We start from the raw sequence: 19,250 nt of genomic DNA, 5'->3' as shown, positions 1-19,250 counted from the left end.
ATTATATATCTCATCTGGACTGAGAACACCTTGGGATCCCCCAGAAGACGCTGGAAGATGTGAACAGGAAGAGGAATGTCTGGGTTGACTCAGCCTGCTAACACTGGGACCCAATCCCGGATTAACAGGAGAAAATGGATGGATGGATGGATGTCTCGCACAAGGACACCTTGACGTATGACTGCAGCCTTGCAAGCTAAACTTAGGCTTAAAGAGTGCATTTTCATCTTTATGTAGAGAATTTATTTTAACGTTTGATAAGTGGGCATATCGAGCCAAAAAAATCCTTTAAGTGATTTCAACATGGGGTACTAGCTCAACTCGTCTCAACACCACGCACTTTTTCAAGATTTCCAGTTATAGATCATACCTGGTACTTTTTTTTTATGAACTCTGGCAAGGTTTCAAGCAAGCTGAGCCAAGTGGGATATCAGGCATGGGAGCCTAACTCCTCTTTGTGCCGTGGTATAACTTCCCTAATTACTACTACTTTGTGGAGGAACATTTAAACATTTACTGTCATTGATAAAGTACCAAAACCTTTAGAGCAGTGTTACTCAACCCTGCTCAACAAAAAAAAAACCCTTTGCAAGAGCCACGATCTAAGTGGTGTAAAGTAGCAAAAATGGCTTAAGCAGCATTAAAAATAAATAAAAGTGGCAAAAATGGTCAAAAAGCAGCAAGAATGTGTGAAAAGGGGTGAAACTGGGGAACAAAGTGGAAGGAGGGTCAGAACATAGCAAAAATGGGTGAGAAGTGAGAAAAAGGTGGCAAAAATGGTCCAAAAGTGGCAAAAACTGGCAAAAAATGGGAAACAATTGGTATTTAATGGCAAATGTTACCGTAAATGGGCAAAAAAAATGAGAACATGGGCAAAAAACAGGGGATAAAAGTGGCAAAAACGGGCAAAAGAGGGAAACAAGTGGTCGGCAAAAAATGGGTTAAAATTGGTGAAAGAGGGCAAAAATTAAAAAAAATGGCAAAAAGAAGTAGCAAAAATGGGCCAAAAAAGGAAACAGGTGGTATTTACTGGCAAAAAAAAATTGATGAAAATTGGTACAAAGGGCAAAAATGAAAAAAAAAGGCAAATTACGTGGCAAAAATGGTCAAAAAAAATAGGAAACAAGTAGTATTCAATGGTAAAAGGTGGCTTAAATGGGCAAAAAGTGGCAAAAAATGGGAAAAAATGGATAAAAGCAGCAAAAATTGGATAAAAGTGGCAAAAATTTGAAAAAAAAGTGGCAAAAATGGGCAAAAACTAGGAAACAAGTGGTATTTAATGACAAAAGGTAGCTTAAATGGGCAGAAGTGGCAAAAAAAAGGGGAAAAATTGGATAAAAGCAGCAAAAATTGGAAAAAAAGTTGCAAAAAAAGTGGCAATAATGGGCAAAAAACAGGAAACGTGGTATTTAATGGGGAAAGGTAGCTTAAATGGGCAAAAATTGGCAAAAAAAAATGTGAAAAAGGGCAAAGAAGTTTCCCTTTAAGGTTTTCTGGGGGAATAATATTTAAAATTAAGACATAAAAGAGCCACAAATAATCACAAAATAGCCACATGTGGCTCCAGAGCCAAACGTTGAGTGTCACTGCTTTAGAGTCAACGTGAGCTGAACTGGTGCAACACATGGAAACTGACACTACATTTTAAATTTGCCAGTCCTCCATCAAATAAGGAAATAAATCAGAGTAGACCAATCATTTAATCACTATTTATTTATTTACTTTTCTCTATGTGTGACTTAATTTCTTCTAACTGTTGAATAAAGCAGAACATTGCCGTTTATCAGTCATACATTCCCATTGTTGATGAACATTTAAAGTACTTTTTGAGACGAAGCAGAAAGGTCCCCAGCCTGTGCACGGCTGCTAGTGTACTTTTGGTGAAAAACAATAAAGTAAAATGATTTTCTAACCTTGTCTTCCCTCCTTCAGCAGCTCACTCTAAACATAACGGTGCTCTTTCTCTCCCAGGTCTGACGGTGCTAAGGTGCAGTGTCCTTTGAGAAGGAAAATGGAGAAACAACGCCGCTGAGATGAACAGAACACTTCATAAACACAATGACATTCAGAGTCTCACTGTGATGGGGGAGTTGGAGGATGGAGTGCAGTTTTAGCTTATAAACAGCTTGTTGAAGTCTCTCAGAGAGTCAGAAATCTCTCCACAGTCCTCCTTCTGTCCTCACACCCCTTTGACTAACACCACAGTGTGTCCCGCCTCGGCCTTGTCCGTGTTTTTGGCATTGTCGGTGCGTGGGCGGCGCAGGTTCAGGAAGCTGAAGCGCGACTCCAGGCTGAAGCTCTTCTTGGTGCTGGGAGTGGAGCTGCTGTTGATGTTGATGTTTGTGGTTGTGGTTACGGCGGGAGCGTTGTCCAGATCGCCCTCTGCGCCTTCTGCTCGGTCACCTGCAGCAGAAACAAGGTCAGAGATGATTAAAACATGGAGGGAGACATGAGCACAGGGGGGCTTTAATTATTCAAGAGAAAGTTTCTGGGGTCAGATACAAGTCAGAAACACTGTAAGCCTCTTCTTCAGAAATACAAGGAAGAAGCTGGGAAAACCTGCAGCACAGAGACTAACAAGGCTAGGTTAAAGCCTAGTATATGGCTGATTGCAATTATTTGGGATGCCTGACTGAATTGTGCTGTCCCTAATGTTTGCAGATTGAGAACTGAAGGACTCTAAAAGTTTAAAACATAAAGCCCTGTCGGCAGCAAACAGCAAACCTGACACGCTAGATTGCATGAATGCATTTCAAAATCGTCTGGGAATTCTCCCATAGAAAGCATTTGGGAAGGGCAGGACTTTTCAGAATATCTTCAGAAGGTGATGGGAGGAACATTCTGTCCATCACACTCATGGCAGGCCAATCAGAGCTACACATGACCTAGTGTGCATGTGCTACTCTTGTCCAGGCTACTTGCCAGGGTTGCCAGGTCAGCTGCCAGGCTACTTTTTAAGTACTGCCTGTCTGCAGGTCAAGAGGACCCATTTTTGATGTCTTGACCCTAAAATACAACATACAACATGCACATAGACAAAGGTGCAGCAGCACACCTGCAGTGCACACAACCAATATGTGTGGTGTGGGAGAGGTTTAACTAGCTTATGCTGAATTTCAGGGTTGGGCTTGGGTTTAGTCTAGTTTTTATTGGCCATTTGGTAGATTTGTCACCCAGACCTGGCAACCCTGGCCCAGCTATTTCAAACCACGCTGCGGCGTGATTCCTCCTCCTCCCCCTTCCCCTGCTGGCTTGCTTTCACTCTAGCCCACTTAGGTATTTACTCAGTCTGAAACAGTAGGTGGCGGTATGCACTTAGCTGGTTTACAATCCTGCCAAGGAGGAGAGAGGAAAAGAAGCTACCATGGCAACCACTGGGGTCATGCCTGAGCGAAGATTGTTTTTGTGAACACAACTGCGCTGTGGAAAGAAGTTTAGTTTTTGCGATGATGTCATAAAGCTGATACGATGCTCTGTCCCGTATCCGAGTGCGGTTACATTCACATCTCATCCGAACCGAGCCAGAGTCCACTTGAATCGCGCCCGAGACCACCTCCCCGAGTGGGCCCAGGCCTGGTGCACGGGCGCGGTTCATTGGCATTCACACTACCAAAACGAACTGGACTTGGGGCTCAAGTGCACTCAGATCCAGGAATGGGCCCCTAATGTGAAAGCACCCTTAGTTTGTCAATGGTGGAGCTTCACGTATAACTGATGCCAAGGCTGCTCGGAAGACATGCAAAAACGTCTGTGCCAAGACAAGCTTTCGGCGTGACTCTTGGTGTTTGTTTTTAAAAAGAAATGTGGTCCGGTTCCGCTTAAACTGACGCTTACTTACAGTTTCATTCAAGCTTACAGCTACCACATCTGCAGCCACTGAAACCATAACGATCGATGACACTGATGATTCAGTGTTGCCCTCAGCACTTATTTCGAAGGACTTGAAACAAGCGACGTGACTTGTTTCCCTGCCCTTGTTGTAATAAAGAGACGTCCAGTTCTGACAAAACTGCTGCTGGGGCTAAGTCTGAGCTAATCACTCCACTTGCAGGCATTCACAACAACTCACAACTAGTAACCCTTTCCTCGTAACTATAACTCATGCTGAAGCATGTTAGTATAAGCGAAAATGTTGTTTCTGTCACGGAAAGCTTTCAGTGCTGCCCTCAGCGCTTGTTTCAAAAACTAAATGTTGTCCAGTTCTGACCAAAGTGCCGATGTGGCTAAGTTAGAGCTAATCACTCCACTAACAGCCATTGTATACAAAACAGAGAAGGTTTTTTGCATTTTTGCGAACATGCTTCGGCATGAGTATGTCACAGTTATGGGGAAAAGGTTAGTTGTTGTGAGTGGTTGTATACAATGGCTACTAGTGGAGTGACTAACTCAGGCTAAGCCACAGCACCAATTTTGTCAGAACAAGGGTGTGAATTGAAGGCAATTATCAGCAGCCTTTTAACATATTTCAACAAGAAAAAAGTATTTTATCGGTTAAAAAACCCAATGTGTTTCTGCTTCCACTGACTTACATTTGAGTCACTTTTATTTGAAAAGAGGTTTCTTATCTTTAAAGAAATGCAGGCTCAGGTTCACTGCTTTGGTGACCTTCGTCTAAACCCATTTTTCTTCTTTTATAGAAGAAAAATCTGCTTTTGTTGAAGCCAAACATTTCTTTTTTGCAGAGACTTAACTTGTCCCTGCAGTCTTCATTGTTTTTTCTTTTTATTGTTGACTGAAACAGTTTCTTTTATCATCTGTGGTGTTTCCTGTGCCAGTTTCTATTTAGTTGTTTCCTCAGTGTGCAGCATGAGTCCCCAAGGCTGCTACAAATTTAATTAAGAGAAGAAATCCTAATCTGCATGACTTTCATTTTCCTTCAGGTAGACTTAAATGTCACTGTGGCACTGCACCCTGCATGATAACAGTGCTTTTAGCATTTTTGTCTCTTTATGTCTAATTTTTACAAATACATGTCCTCATTGTTGTTCTTATTGTTTTTCTCTTCTCACCATATTCTCACTAGAAGAAAACTTAAGACATGGAGCTGGATTCATGGCCAGTTTGTGATCATAGCCCTATGTTAAGTCATGATGAGAAGAATTGGGTCAGCGCCCGCAGGTATCTGCGCATTGTCTTACATAACCCATGCTGATTATTTAGGTCCCTGTTTACAGCAAAGACAGAAGTTTTTACTGACTCAGCATGCTGATCAGAAGATAAGGTACAGCATGGTACAGCTAAGCTTGCTCATCTGGTGCAGACGACTATGAAGGTTGTAGGGAGGACTGAAAACCTCTCCCTGCAGTCCATGTATGAGCGTTTTGTTCTGAGACGAGCACAGCGAGTGTTATCTGAATTACTGCACATCCTCCACACAACAGAACCACTCTTACACTTGTTTGTGCCTGCCTAAATTTTAAACATTTAAAACAATTTCTTGAGGCCAAATTGGCTGTGCAATAATGCCACAGCATTTCTATTTTTTTTTCCTTTCATCTGTTTACTGGTTGCATTTGATATTTTTTCTTATTTTGATTCAATATTAAACATATCTTTAAGTAAATCATATTAAATATGGGTAATGTGCATTCACGTTGTTTGCAGAACTTCTACACAGTGGTGTGGCTTATTATTTCTTCTACTGTTGATATTTCTTGTTGTGATGGCGGTTGCATATGTAAAACATTTTTTCAAATTTTCCCAAAGGGGACAATAAAGCATATTGCATTGTTACCCTTGAGAAATATACAGTACTGTGTAGAAGTTTTAGGCATGTTTGGGCTTAAATTTGAGGCTGAAGTAAGGTGCGTAATGGTGGGTACGCCCACCTGAGGGCCCCATCTGACAGGAAGGAGGATTGACACAACCCAAGACATGCTTGTTAGGTTAATTGGTGACTCTAAATTGGCCGCAGATGTTAGAGTGGTTGTTTGTGCAGGGTCCTGTCAGTGCAGGGTGTAGAAAATCAAGGCATGTAAGAAACTGCACGGACTTACCCCGCCCCATTAAGTGAATACATTAAAAACTGTGGCACAACCACCAAACCTAATCAGATCTCATGCAGCGTGTGAATACATATACATATGTATTTTCTCACTGTACCAATCTGCCTTACACTGCACTTTATACTTATGTCATTCTGTTTTTGTGCAAAGCATGCCTAAATGTATGTATAATATATCTGCTATGTTATAGTAGATCAAATACAGACATGAATTTACCTTGGGATTGATACAGTATCTTTCTATCTGTCTGTCTTTGTGTATTTGTGACTGTTTTTTTCAGTATGTATGATTTTATTGTTGCATGCATGTGGGGGGCAGACTTATGTCCATGTAAAACCTATGATGGAGCATTTTCTTGCCGTCTCTGTTCATCCCAGGTGGCGAGACTGGTCAGAGTAATTAAGACTGTTTACACCTGCTATAACAGCTAACTCCTTCATTTGGAACTTGACTTGTGTCCTCAACACACGTGGAAAATAACTCCTAGCACTTAAACTGGCACTTTATAGCATGCACTTTAACCCATGCACTCTGATCAGTGGAGTTTGCATTTATCTCGTTATCACGTTTGCACATTGTTTGCATACAGTTTTGCCAACAGCATGTTTACATTTGTCTTTAATACTTATGATCATTAATGTGCTCTGTCACTTTTAAATAAATACATTTCAGATTGTCGTGGTTCCTGTTTAAAATGCCTTGGCTTCTCTTTGCCATTTCTCAAATCTGCTTAGCACTGTGTGAGGACGAAGCTTTTCTATAAGACTGTCTTACCTTTCCTTGCCTTAAGGTGCACTACATTAAGCTTTCGTGGCTAAATTTATTGTAACACCAAATCTGCAGGACAAAAATCATTTCAACAACAGCTGAAATATCTCAATAACATGAATGCAACACTCTCATTTACTCGTTTCGCCTCGCTGAGGTGTGATGAGCTCTCTTCTCTCCTGTGCATGCTGTGCCTCCTCAGGTGAAGCTGTCTCTTTGACTAATGGCCTCTTCTGGAGGAGCAGGTGCGAGGCGAGCGGGTCGGAGCGAATCGTACGCCTTTCCAGGAATAGATTTTAAAACATCATCCGTCTCACTTCCCGGTTTCTCCCTGCTTCCCTTTCTCTCCTTTCTTTTGTATTTCTATGCATCCAAATATCAGTTTCTTCTCTATATGCTGTATGTGATACCATATATTGGCAACTAATAATTGTTGTTCCTGTTGTATAATTACCTATGAAAAAAGTGAAGCATAGATGGGCAAACTGTTACTTTTTAGAGACTAGAAGCAGAATGTTTGTGGATTTTTTTGCTTGAAAATGTTTGATTTTAGAGTGAAAACTGAACATTATGTCAGTGTCAGTCAACATATTGACTTGAAAATCTCTCTCGCTAAAGAAAAAATATTAAACTTAATATATATGGTGCAATTCTGGATTGAATGCATTGATTAAAGTATAACAGTTCCACTCTAATCTCCCTATATCCATTTATGAAAACAGAACTTTTTCAATCACAACATCTGCAAGACCGTCAAAGATTAATGTCTTAAACCTCCATTTTAAACATTTTATCCAAGGGTTGGGGTTTTTTTAAACTTTGGTCAAGTGTTATGTTACTGAAACACACAAAAATTTTTCCCATAACCAACCTCTCTCCATGTCACACTCAGGTGACGACGCTCCGCTGCACTCGCTCCGTGGTCCGAGCACCGGAGAGATGAGGCCAAAGTCGGACAGCGACACGGTGCTGGGGAGGTCCAGACTGCAGGGCCGTGAGGGAGGAGAGGGGGAGGAGGAGGAGGAGGGGGTGGGTGAGGGAGAGGCGGAGGAGTATGTGCCGGAGGAAGAGGAGGAGGAGGAGCTGGTGAAGGGGCAGGGCGACAGCAGCTCCTGAGGGCTGCTGGGAGACGAACCCAGGCTGCACATGGAGCGAGTCTCTGAGTCCTCCTCAGACATGATGCTGCTGCCGCCGCACGCTTCATCATCAAAACACACAGACGCCACTGTACGACGGGGAGGAGAGACAAAGAAAGCAAGTTAGGAGATGTGAGAGCAAAGGAGAAGAGAGGAAGGCAGAGGATGACAAAACAGGTTTTAAAAGGCATGTTTGGTTTGTCTGAGTCTGTCGTCTTTCAGCAGAAAACTACCTATCTTGGAAGAAATCCAAATTAATCTTGTTTACGTGATCGACCATGTCCAGCTCTTTTTTCAGGCTCTTGGCTCTTATCAAACTTTCCAAGAATCAGAAACCATGAAAGCAGAAAAACAGACAAGAGCTCCCTGTCTGCGTTTCCTCAGCCAAGTACACTGACGTAAGAATCGGTTTTGAAGTCTGTCTCTGTTTCACAAGTGGTTCTAGTAAGAATAACTGCAATAAAAGAACCAGCAAACCTTAAAAAAAAACCAGCAGACTAATCCTTTAGCACTGACAGATGTTCAACCCAATTCTAGCGACATAAACGTTGACATTTAGAGCCAGCAGGGGAGCGGCTGTTCGTGACGGCAGAGCGGTGAGACGGGAAAGTTTAACATTTACAGACTGACCTTTAATCTGATCCCAACAATGGACTGAGTCATGCTCAAACTCACAGAGACAACGGTGATGCATGTCCACGTTTATGTAACATGTCCATACAGTTATGTGAAGAACAGAGAGAACTGTAATACTCACTGGATATTCCATCCGACTCCATCTTGAAGCTGGAGGTGTCGTCTCCAGAGACGCTGTCCCCCTCAGCGCCCACGCCTCGTCCCCGGGGTCCCATGGCCGAGTTTCTCCGTCGCTCGTGGATCTCGTCGGAGATCATCTCCAGGTTCCTGAGCGCCGTCTTGTACTCGCCTTTGGCCTGAGATAATTTAGCCTGCCGCTCGTCCACGTTCTTCTTCAGGTTCTGGGGAAACCAGAGGAGAGGATGATGGAGAACGAAGCCCCCTGACTATAAGTCTTTCATAACATGCTAGGAATATACAGCATGAGATTAACTAGAACGGGGTGTCAAACTCAGTCACAGCAGGAGCCTGATTCTGGATTCAGGTCTAACAGGGTCACCTTTTTAACCATAATCTCTCTACCTCATTTCACCATATGAAAAAAACACTAAAGCACGGATTATAAATGATTTTGAAATTTAAAAAAGAATATTAAAAGATAAGTTTAAAGGCTCAAAATCTAAAGAAAAGTAAATGTATTAGTCCAAAAAGGTCAAAACGTGAAACTGAAATTGAAAACTGTTTTTAAAAGGCAAATATATTAGAAAGAAAGTCAAAATCATGAAATTAAAAATCAAAATATGATTCAAGTTTTTAAATTTAGTGTCTAAAAGGTCAAACTATGGGATTATGTAGTCAAAGTTAGGAGATGAAATTAGTGCAAGGCAATTAATGGCAAATTAGATTAAATCGCAATATGGCCTGCTCCAATTGCAATATTTCTTTAACTTAAAATGTGTAAAAATACCAGTTTAATAAATCCAATTTTTACAGCGGCAGAGATTTTATGCACATTATGCAAGCACTCAAGTGTAAATTTTTTTATAATGGTTTACAAAAATCCTCATTTTCCTGTTTTATGTTTTTTTTCCTTTATCAAAATGGGGGACATAAAAATGATAATGCCCTTCAATAAAGCAAAGGACATCAAGTTTGCAATTTGAGCAAAAATAATTAGTTCATTTTATCTAAAATTGATGAAGCTTAGTGTTAGTTCACAAAATTTATACCCCAAGTTGCGAACAGCTGATAGCCAGCTTCCCCTCCTCCACCCCAGCCTCCTCCTTCATAGCATAAAGCTTGTTGCACCCTCATATTCAGATTCATACTACAGTGGATTAATTGCCTCTGAATAATTTCATTGTTTTCAACACACATTGTCATAACTGTGTGCATCTATGTGGGGGTTTCTAGCTATGTGCTCCTTGCAAAGTCTAAGCAGCTGCTTGACCAACCCAGGTAGCCTCTTTTGAGCAGAGCCTTCTCTGCCAAGTAAAACTGTAGTACATCTATTTTGCAATAAAATGGTTAAATGTATGATGAGTGTTCCTGGCTGAATGTAGGCTGTAATATGGAATGATTTATTGCTTGAATTTGTTGAAAAATGCACAAGATAAGGAATCTAAAAATAATCGCATATCAAATCTCAATTGCGATATTGGGTAAAAAAAATTGCAATTAGATTATTTTTGCAAATTGTTTAGCCCTAGATAAAATAAAAAATAATTCATTAAAAGGTCAAAATATGACTTGAAAATTAAAATTATGAATCTAAAAGTTCAAGAGCTTTTACATTTTTAAAAAGGTTTCTGCAGATTTTTCTCCAAATAAATGATGCTGCACAAAGACTTACTTCTGTGAGAACAAATAATATTCAACAGTTTTTTCATCACATTTTTCCCTTAAAAGTTTAGTTCCTATTTTGTCAGCTGAAGTTATTGTTCCTTTACGGTTTTTCACAGTTGCTAAAACACTATTTCCTGTTCTCTGGACATTATTAATTGTATCGTACCTTAGACCAGTGGTTTTCAAACTTTTTTTGCCCAAGGCACACCAAAGGTTAAGCCAAAATCTCAAGGTGCACCATATTCACATCATTAAAAGTGATGCAAAAAACATTGGCAAAATTGGGCAAAAAGTGGTGAAACAAAGTTAAAAATAGGCAAAAAGTGGCCAAACAATGGGGTAGCAGTGGCAAAAACGTGTTTAAAGTGTCAATAATGTAGAAAGACTTGGCAAAGGTAGTAAAAATGGCTTAAAAGCGATGAAAAATGTGGCAAAAATGTGGAAAAAAGTGGCCGAACAAAGAAGAAAATAGGCGAAATTGGCACACTGTTGCAATAATGGGTTCAAAGTTGCAAAAAGGCGGTAAAAAGGGAATAAAAGTGATGAAAAATCTGGCAAAAAATGGCCTAACTATAGCAAAAAGTGGCCAGACAATGGGTTCAAAGTGGCAAAAACTAGTGAAAATGTCAAAAAGTTGGCAACAATGGGGGACCATAGGCGAAAAAAGTTAGTAAAATGGGTTAGAAGTGGTGAAAAGTATGGCAAAATAGGGCAAAAATGTGGCCAAACAAAGGCAAAAATGGGTGAAAATTGGCATAATTTGGCAAAAATGGGATAAAAGTAGCAAAAAAGTGGTAAAAAATGGTTGAAAGTTGGAAACAATTGGTAAAAAGAGGATAAGGTGATGAAAAAAGGCAAAAATGCTGCTGATCCAACACACATGCACTGATATCAATAAATCACACCAGGGGAGGGTCCCATGCTCTGTTTTTTTGTTCAGGGGCCCAACCAGATCTGTGCACAGGCCTGGTTACAGTACTTGCCATAAAGTTGTAGTTATAACGTATTGTTGCACAAATTCCCACGGCACACCAGACTTGCCATAGGCCACACTAGTGTGCCTTGTCACACCATTTGAGAACCACTGCCTTAGACACTCTTCCTGGTTAGACACTATTTGCTAAACTCATTAGCTTTTTTTTCCAAATCTCTAAACCCCATTCCATCCTGTAAAACACATTTTGTATTGTAATGCACTTGTGATTCCTAACAGTAACCACTGGGGAGAGAAGTGAGACACAATCTAAGTCCAGATGTCACCATTTAAACAGCCAGTCAAAAGTGAGAGCACTTGCATCTAATATAAACCAATTTAGACCCCCTCAGAAAGCAAAGGTGAGTTAAAGCTGATATCAGACATGTATGGAGACAATCTGAGAGTCTGAGGAGGACGAATGTGTGGGAGGTGGTAGACTAAGAGGAGGAGAGAGAAGACAGAGAGGAAGATCAACCCATATATATGGTTACAAAGGTAAGTCAACCAGAAGTCCACTCATTCCTATGTGAATCTCCGTGGTGTCTGACCTGCCTGAGAATTAAATAATTAGAATTGATGCGGTTTTGATGCGATTGTTTCATGTTTTTTAAATTAACTTTAGTTTTTTATGCCTTCATTGACAGAGGAGGACAGTGGACAGAAGTGGAAACAGGGATGAGAGTTGGGGAAAGACATGCAAGAAAGTGCCACAGGCCAGATTCGAACCCGGGCCAACCGCGTGCATGGGGAAAAGAATGCATCTTAGCAACTGTGAAAAACTGTCAGCAAGGCTAAATGTCATATTGTTAATGCATCGTATGGACATACAAAATAAATGGCAGTCACTTTGTATCTGAATGCCTAAAATACATCCTTCATGCAAAAACAGACCATAGGTACCAGTGGACATAAAGCTGCATGAAGTTGTTTATAGGTGTCAAACTGAAAGAACTGGAGGTGCTGTCTTACTCAAACAAATACATTAGCTGTGTTCCTGCATGGAAGCATATTGATGAAAAGTTTAGAAGGGTCTGAATAAGGTCTAAAAGTATGAAACAACATTATGCCCTTAATTTTAAGGGTCCCAACTTTTTTGGAAAAGGCTTCATATCTCTAAAATTTTGAAATGATATGAATAACAAAAGTCAAGGTGCACAAGTCTGGATTAAGTTGATTGTTGTGCAAATTTTGAAGTTTCTGTGTTAAACAATGTGGACAGAATTGTGTGTCAAAAATGCTGAGGAATGAATATAACAGCAGAACTGTCATGTGAATGCTTTAAAACATTCAAAAATAAATGAAACATCCAAAAAGAAGCATGCAGCGAGCATGTCAAGAGTGTTCGATACTTAAACTTAAGAGTCTCAAGGCAGACTTTGTTCCTTTCTAGTTTTAATTATAAAACTTGCAGGTAATTTGAGTTTCACAGCGACAAAGCCGATGCTAAAGGTCATGGTTGTGTTTGCTCATCCTGTTTAACGATGCTAACTGCTGCAATCTGTGCTCCAGACAGAGAAAAACGGCTCCAATGTTTTTAAAGCCTGAAGATTTGAAAGCCAAACAGCACAATTCCAAAATAACCGAGAAATACTGGGAAATGAGAAAGTGTTTATCAAGCTCCAGGGTGGCTACAGCATCTATGTGACCTTCAGAGATGACCAGAGGAGTCAAAAGAAAAATAAATGAGAGCTGAGCAGCCGTCACCTACCTCCAGCTGAAGATAGTACTTCGCCTTCATTTCAAAGTAGGGCCTGTAGAGGAGGAGGAGGAGGAGGAGGAAGAGGGGGAGGAGGAGGAGGGGGAGGGGGAGGGGGGGGAGGGGGAGGGGGGGTCAGGAGAGAGAGAAGATTAGATCAGAGGGGAAAATGCAGAGTAACCCAGAAAAAGAGCAGCACCCATACATCATCACCATGGTAACCTGGAGGAGGAGGAGGGGGATGAAGGGGTGCTGCTGATGTTGGATGAGAGAACGATGCAAAACGGATTAACACCCCGCTGAGGAGACACGCAGCGAGGCGGCAGCAGATAATTCACAAAGAAAAATAAGACACAGAAATAACTGCTGCGTAGTCAGGGAGGATCAGAGAGACACGGTCTCTTTTCTGGTAAAATTAGGAAAAACAAGTGACGTGTTCAGGAGCAAACACACTATACAAGTTTAAACATGCACAAAAATACTAGTCTTCGATCCAGTATCAGATTTTATTTATAACATACATTTATTGATATCAGAATGTTGTCACTTTACAAACAGCACAAGGTCTCATTAAGATTATCTGTGTTTATCATTTAAAATGTAACTACACATTGTTTGCAGATGGCTTCACATCACATCGAACAAAGTGATTTCCACAAAGAGAAGCACGTTCAAAACGCCAAAGTTTTGAGCTGTTTATGACTGTGTAAACCGTTCATTGCAACCATTGCAAAAAAGGAAACAATTCTGAGCTACTTTTGAGTCCCTGAAGCAGTGACACATTCAGACAGTATAAACCATGAACCAACCTTTAAAAGCCCACAGAGAAACAGCAGCAAACATGGATCTAAAGCATCTATCAGTCTACAGGAAAGTCGGACAACGCTCACATATGGTCCGTTTCCACCAAGTGGTCCAGTTTGATTTAGTACATTTTACTGGTGTTTCCACGACTGGTGTCTGTTCAGCTTTGCTCAGACTGATGGGAAATCCATCTTTTTTTTAGAGATCTGGATCATTTGGATCAGCTCAGTAATAAGAGACAGTTATTGGGCTTCTAACTGGCTCTTCTTTTGGCACCAATGTGACTTTTAAATGTGTTTGAAATAACATTAGAGGAGAGGAAACTGGCTCTCCAGGAAAGGCCAGCTACCATCAGGCCAGCTAAAAGAGCCGGCTCGTACAACCAGCTCACTGCTAACGACACACCATTACTTGGCCGTTTACCCCACAGGGCTTATTTGAGTAATAGTTTATCGGTGCTTCCATTAAAAGCATGTTGATTGTGATGCTGCTGGCCTCTTCACCAGGTAATTCAGTTAACCTGTGGTAAAAATCACTTTTTTGTTAAGTGTGGGGATCGTAGATAATGTATGTAGAAACTGTCTTTTTTAAGATTTATTTTTGGGGCTTTTTTTGCCTTTATTGGAGAGATAAGATAGAGTTCAAAACAGGGAGAGTGGGGAATGACATGCCCCATGTGTACAAACTTTCTGATGATGACTGAAGCGGGCAGATCTCACTAGGGCTAATGACGTTCCTCCATTCCCACTGATTCCTAACTGCTGTTCTTCACTTCCTGTCCCCCAAATCTTTCACATGCCATCAGGATCACGACTTTTTATTCCTCTTCTTGCTTCCACTCCATCACAGTTTAAAAGGAAATACCGCTCCCATTTGTCCACAGCCATCAGTTGGCGGTTTTTGGTGGTTTTCAGTTTAAATTGTAGTGCTATGTCCAAGCAAAGAAAGCAGTGGGAGGGATCCTACTGGGCTGCAAATATTATTTTTATCATTTTGTAGTTGGAATTGTGGGTGTATTACTACTACTACAACTGCTGCTGGGGTGTGATGAGTCAATCAGTTATGTGCACTGCTACATGTGGAGAAGTTGTTCTGAAATAAGGGGACAGTTTCCTCCTGGGACATCTTCAACCACAGCATTAGACCTCTGATGAGGAACAAAACAAGCGAGCCAACATCTCTTTGGATTTGAACCCTGGGACAGTTTGTTTGCAGTGACCGGCACAAGTACTTTTATCAGACTGATCAGTTAGAGCAGTGATACTCACCGTGTGGCTCTTTTGTGATTATTTGTGGCTTTTTTATGCCTTAATTTTAAATATTATTCCCCCAGAACACCTTAAAAAGGCAAACTTTTATTTTGCAATTTTCACCATTTTTTGCCACTTCTCACCCATCTAAGCTATCTTTTGCCATTAAAAACACCCCTTTTAGACCATTTATTGGGCCATTTTGCAACTTCTTTTGCCACTTTTTTCCCCATTTTTTCCACTTTCATCCAATTTTTGCCCTTTTTGACCATTTTTGCCACTTTTAGCCCATTTTTGGCACTTTTTTAAACCATTTTTGCCACTCTTCATCCAAATGAGCGACATTTTACCTTTACATACCACTCTTTCCTCCCAAATGTTTTCCTCTTCTTTTGCCACTTTTTTCCCCATTTTTGCCCTTTTTCGCATTTTTTTTGCCCATTTAAACTTCTTTTTGCCACTATAAACTACTTGTTTCCTCTTTTTTGCACATTTTTTGCCACTCTTGACTGCTTTTTGCCCATTTTAGTCACTTTTCACTCATTTTTTTTGCCACTTTTGGACCATCTTTTGCTACTTTCTAAACATTTTCCCCATTTTAACCCCTTTTCACACATTTTTGCTGCTTTTTGACCATTTTTGCCACCTTTAACTTAATTTATTGCTACTTCATGCCATTTTTGCCACTTAGATTGTGGCTCTTGCAGAGGTATTTTTCAACAATTTGGCTTTTTGGTTGAGCAGGGTTGAGTAACACTGAGTTAGAGTATATGAGAGTCTAAAAAACATTGGTGAGAAACATTTCCTGCATTTGTCCTGAGATTCATTTCTCCCTCTTCTGAAGTATGAGGAGGCTGACTCAGCCTTACACAGGCATGTCTGAGAGATAAGCTATAGATACTGACACCGAGGGTCTTATGTAACTTCTTTGTATCTAAACTGTAGGTTAAGTTCAAACATTTACCTCCGAGCTCCAAACAAACCCCCATCAGCACATCTTTGAAGGCTGTGGCAGTGTTGGCAGAGCTCATCTCTACTTTATTAACTCTGAGCTCACACAAATTCCACCTGGGTGCAGATTTAACCCCCCCCCCGAATTTCATACATCAAGGAGGTTTTTATGAGCTACAGTTACTCTAAACTGTGCTGGTAAGTGTTTTTCGGCAGCACTCTAGGATGCAGACAAAGAACTCAGCTGAAAGTGTATCTGGATTCACTGCTGCTTTTGTTCAAATTGAGGGTTTCCTCCTGGAACGACTAAAATGCTTTAAGGAACAGTAAGGCGATCGACGATTGAGATTCCAAATAAAAACAGGAGTAAAATATTTCAGTGTGGTTAAAATGCATGGCAATCTTGCACCTGACTACTGAGATCTTGCAGTTGCAAGCTATTACTGAGGCTTCTTGCTAAAAAGGATGGTGAAAGTAAAAAGTCACCAGTAAACATGGTCACATTCCAAACCATAACACTGATTTCCCTTGTGTTAGCCCCTTCAGTGCTTCTGCTGTTGCTAGGGATAAGAAAATGATTTTCTGGTACTAACATTTAAGTGACCTTAACTTTTCTTGTACAAAATGTGCACTACAGTTGTGGACTTTAATGGCTGCAGTTTTTGTGACCAAAATGAAAAAAAGAAAAAGAAGAAAAACGGCTTGTTTTTCCGTTAAGTCCTTTTTTGGTCTAAATAGAAAAACTGAAAAATGGTCATTTTTTTCCATCTTTCCCTTTTTTGGTCAAAAATGAAAAAAACTGAACAACAACAGTATCTCCTGATTTTTGAGTCTTCTTTCAACCAGGAAATGGATCTGCCAGAAAACACACTGACCCCAAAACGACATCCATTTGTGTCGGTATAATCAACATGAAGCACAGTAATCAGGCAAAACACGCTCTTCCTTTTCCAAGTTTTAAGTGAGTAATAACAGCAACAAACAGCCAGTGTCATCACTTTGCAAAGTGCTACCCTGTCTGGGGCTTTAATGCAAGCTGTGTGCTGCAACCGATCGACTCAGTTTGACTTTAGTCCAGCACTGCAGCGATTCGTATCCTAACAGCTTAAACAATTGTTTAAAGTTGTGTTGTTTAAAGACCACAGTGGTTTAAAGAGGCCATTTGTCAGATTTTGTGACAAAAATTAGAAGCAGGATAGTTTCCATGAGCAGCAACAGAAAAAATGACAAAAATAAAAGGGAAAGCACCTACAAGAAATCAAAAAACTACCTCATGGGTTGAAGAAATGATCTCAGTCCTGACCTGAAACATTGAGGTCTTTAAAGTCAGTCTCTGGGAGATTTTGAGGCATGCCCAGTGTTTTTTATTTGCATTATTTTCGCTTCAAAAATGTCACCTGGTAAATGACGCAGTCTGAGGTTTTGTTGTGGGAAAAGCACCAGAAATGTTCATACTTCCCCTTCAGCACCTGACTGCTTTGTATATGTAGTAATAAGATGTGGCTTGACTGAAACCCACTTTCACTGTGTCAAAGAGAAGCTGCTTTCTGCTGAACAGAGAAGAGGAAGCTGAACTCGTTTCTTTTACCAGCAGGTGCGAGTTAACGCACACTTTCAGTTCTTTAGACTGATTCCACGTTTGAAGAACAGAGACTGATTTCTGATTGCTAGACGGATCGATTTCTTGATCTCGAGTGCCTCTCAGTCAGCCACTCAAGTGTTTGTCAGTGACACTTCAGTGGTGGTATAAATAAATCTGTGTTGGTGGGGACTTTACGCCGTTGTCTTCGCCCACCAGCAGCCAGTCGTGCTCTGACAGTCTGCTTCTGAGTCTCTGCAGCTCGACACCTCGCTGTGACTGCACACCGGTCCAGCAGAGAACACAATTAATGACCAAATATAGAAGCAGGATGGAAACTAGAGCAAGCTGATGATGCTGAGAGTGGAGTCTTAAAGTGGAGCAAAGAGTGGTAGTAAATTTGATCTGAACAGACCAGTTGGTTCCTGTTTTATTTAAGGCTTGATGACAGTGACTAATCAGGTACTTCACCCAAAGGCTGCCGTTCCTGACCCTTTCTGGATGATCGTCTAAAACGAATGGTAACCAGTGGAAATGGAAAACCACGTCAGGCCTCATTATGCTTGATTTAACCTTGAATCCTAGTTAAACTTGAGGGATAAGACTGAGGTTCTTACTTTGACTTGTTGATGGTACGTTTGAGTTTCTTCTCCAGCTGCTTCATGCGGCTGATCGCTGCCGTGTATTTGGCCGCCGTCTCTTTGTGAACCAGCTCACTTCTCGTTTTGGTGTGCTCTGCCTCCATCACCTGAAACAGCCAATCAAAGAGCAGTGTTAGCCCTCAGCTCAGGTTAACTATCTCTAAGCCCAAGTGACTTCAAGTAGGCCTGTTGTCAAACAACTCCATAGCTACTGCTGCTGACAAGCCTGTCTGAAGGAGAAGCAGGGGGATCAAAGGAAGGAGGAAGGAAGTAGAAATGACTTTGTGGGTCTTGGTCCTCACCCGCTGTGTGGCGTGGTTCAGCATCTCCTGCCAGGCGGAGTCAAACTGTCGGTTGTCCTCCTCCAGCAGCCTCTGCTCGGCTAAAGAGATAGTCTCCTTCGCTGCCCTCAGGACCTCTGTGGCTCTCTGGAAGTCCTGTGTGGCCTTCTGAGCCTCCAGCTGAGCCTGGAAAACAAACAGAGAGAAAAAGAAATATTATCTTCAATTTAAGATTTTTTTTTTTATGGATTCAGTTAAGATATATCGCATTTTTGACAAAGCAGTGAATCTTCACGGCTTGGCAATCATGTTTTTTAAATAAAAAATTAGAAATATTGGTTTATATCTATATCACATCTATATTGTGTAGTCTGAGTCAGCCTTAAGGCAGTAATCTCAAGCCGAACCAGACTCGTGCTGAACAGCCATGTGCCTCAGGGATGTTAAAGGATAAAGAAACAGAGGAAAAGAAAACAAGCAAAGCAACCACACTGAATAAACCAGTTTAATCGCCATCCTGGCTATAAATAATACAACAAAGAGCACAGTTGAGGCCTGCCCTCTTGTAAACTGTCTGTATAAATAAAGATTAATTGAAGGATTATGCACAGCATGATGGGAGTGAAAGTACACGTGACATGTAGTACAAGCATGACAGCAGACATAGGCTAGGCCAGAAATAACACACCTCAGAGAATGAAGTATGAAACCTGGAAGTTTTAGTCATCCAAAACAGCAGAGC

At 40.9% G+C, this 19,250-nt stretch overlaps 1 protein-coding gene across 1 annotated transcript in view; it reads right to left on the bottom strand.

Moving 5' to 3' along the window:
• Positions 1 to 1,698: 1,698 nt before the first annotated feature.
• Positions 1,699 to 19,250, bottom strand: part of sh3bp5b (SH3-domain binding protein 5b (BTK-associated)) — a 60,561-nt gene continuing 43,009 nt past the window's right edge. The window contains exons 4-9 of the mRNA XM_041794238.1: positions 18,530 to 18,694; positions 18,204 to 18,334; positions 13,015 to 13,057; positions 8,667 to 8,886; positions 7,645 to 7,998; positions 1,699 to 2,403 (exon numbers count right to left, since the gene is read on the bottom strand). Of these exons, the coding sequence (XP_041650172.1) occupies positions 2,180 to 2,403; positions 7,645 to 7,998; positions 8,667 to 8,886; positions 13,015 to 13,057; positions 18,204 to 18,334; positions 18,530 to 18,694 (1,137 nt within the window). The 3' untranslated portion in view covers positions 1,699 to 2,179. The remainder of the gene's footprint in view (positions 2,404 to 7,644; positions 7,999 to 8,666; positions 8,887 to 13,014; positions 13,058 to 18,203; positions 18,335 to 18,529; positions 18,695 to 19,250) is intronic.

This window comes from Cheilinus undulatus, linkage group 8, assembly GCF_018320785.1.
Source record: "Cheilinus undulatus linkage group 8, ASM1832078v1, whole genome shotgun sequence".
Classification (NCBI taxonomy): domain Eukaryota; kingdom Metazoa; phylum Chordata; class Actinopteri; order Labriformes; family Labridae; genus Cheilinus; species Cheilinus undulatus.
Note: the sequence above shows the minus strand (reverse complement) of the source record. Positions and strands in the feature narration are given on the sequence as shown.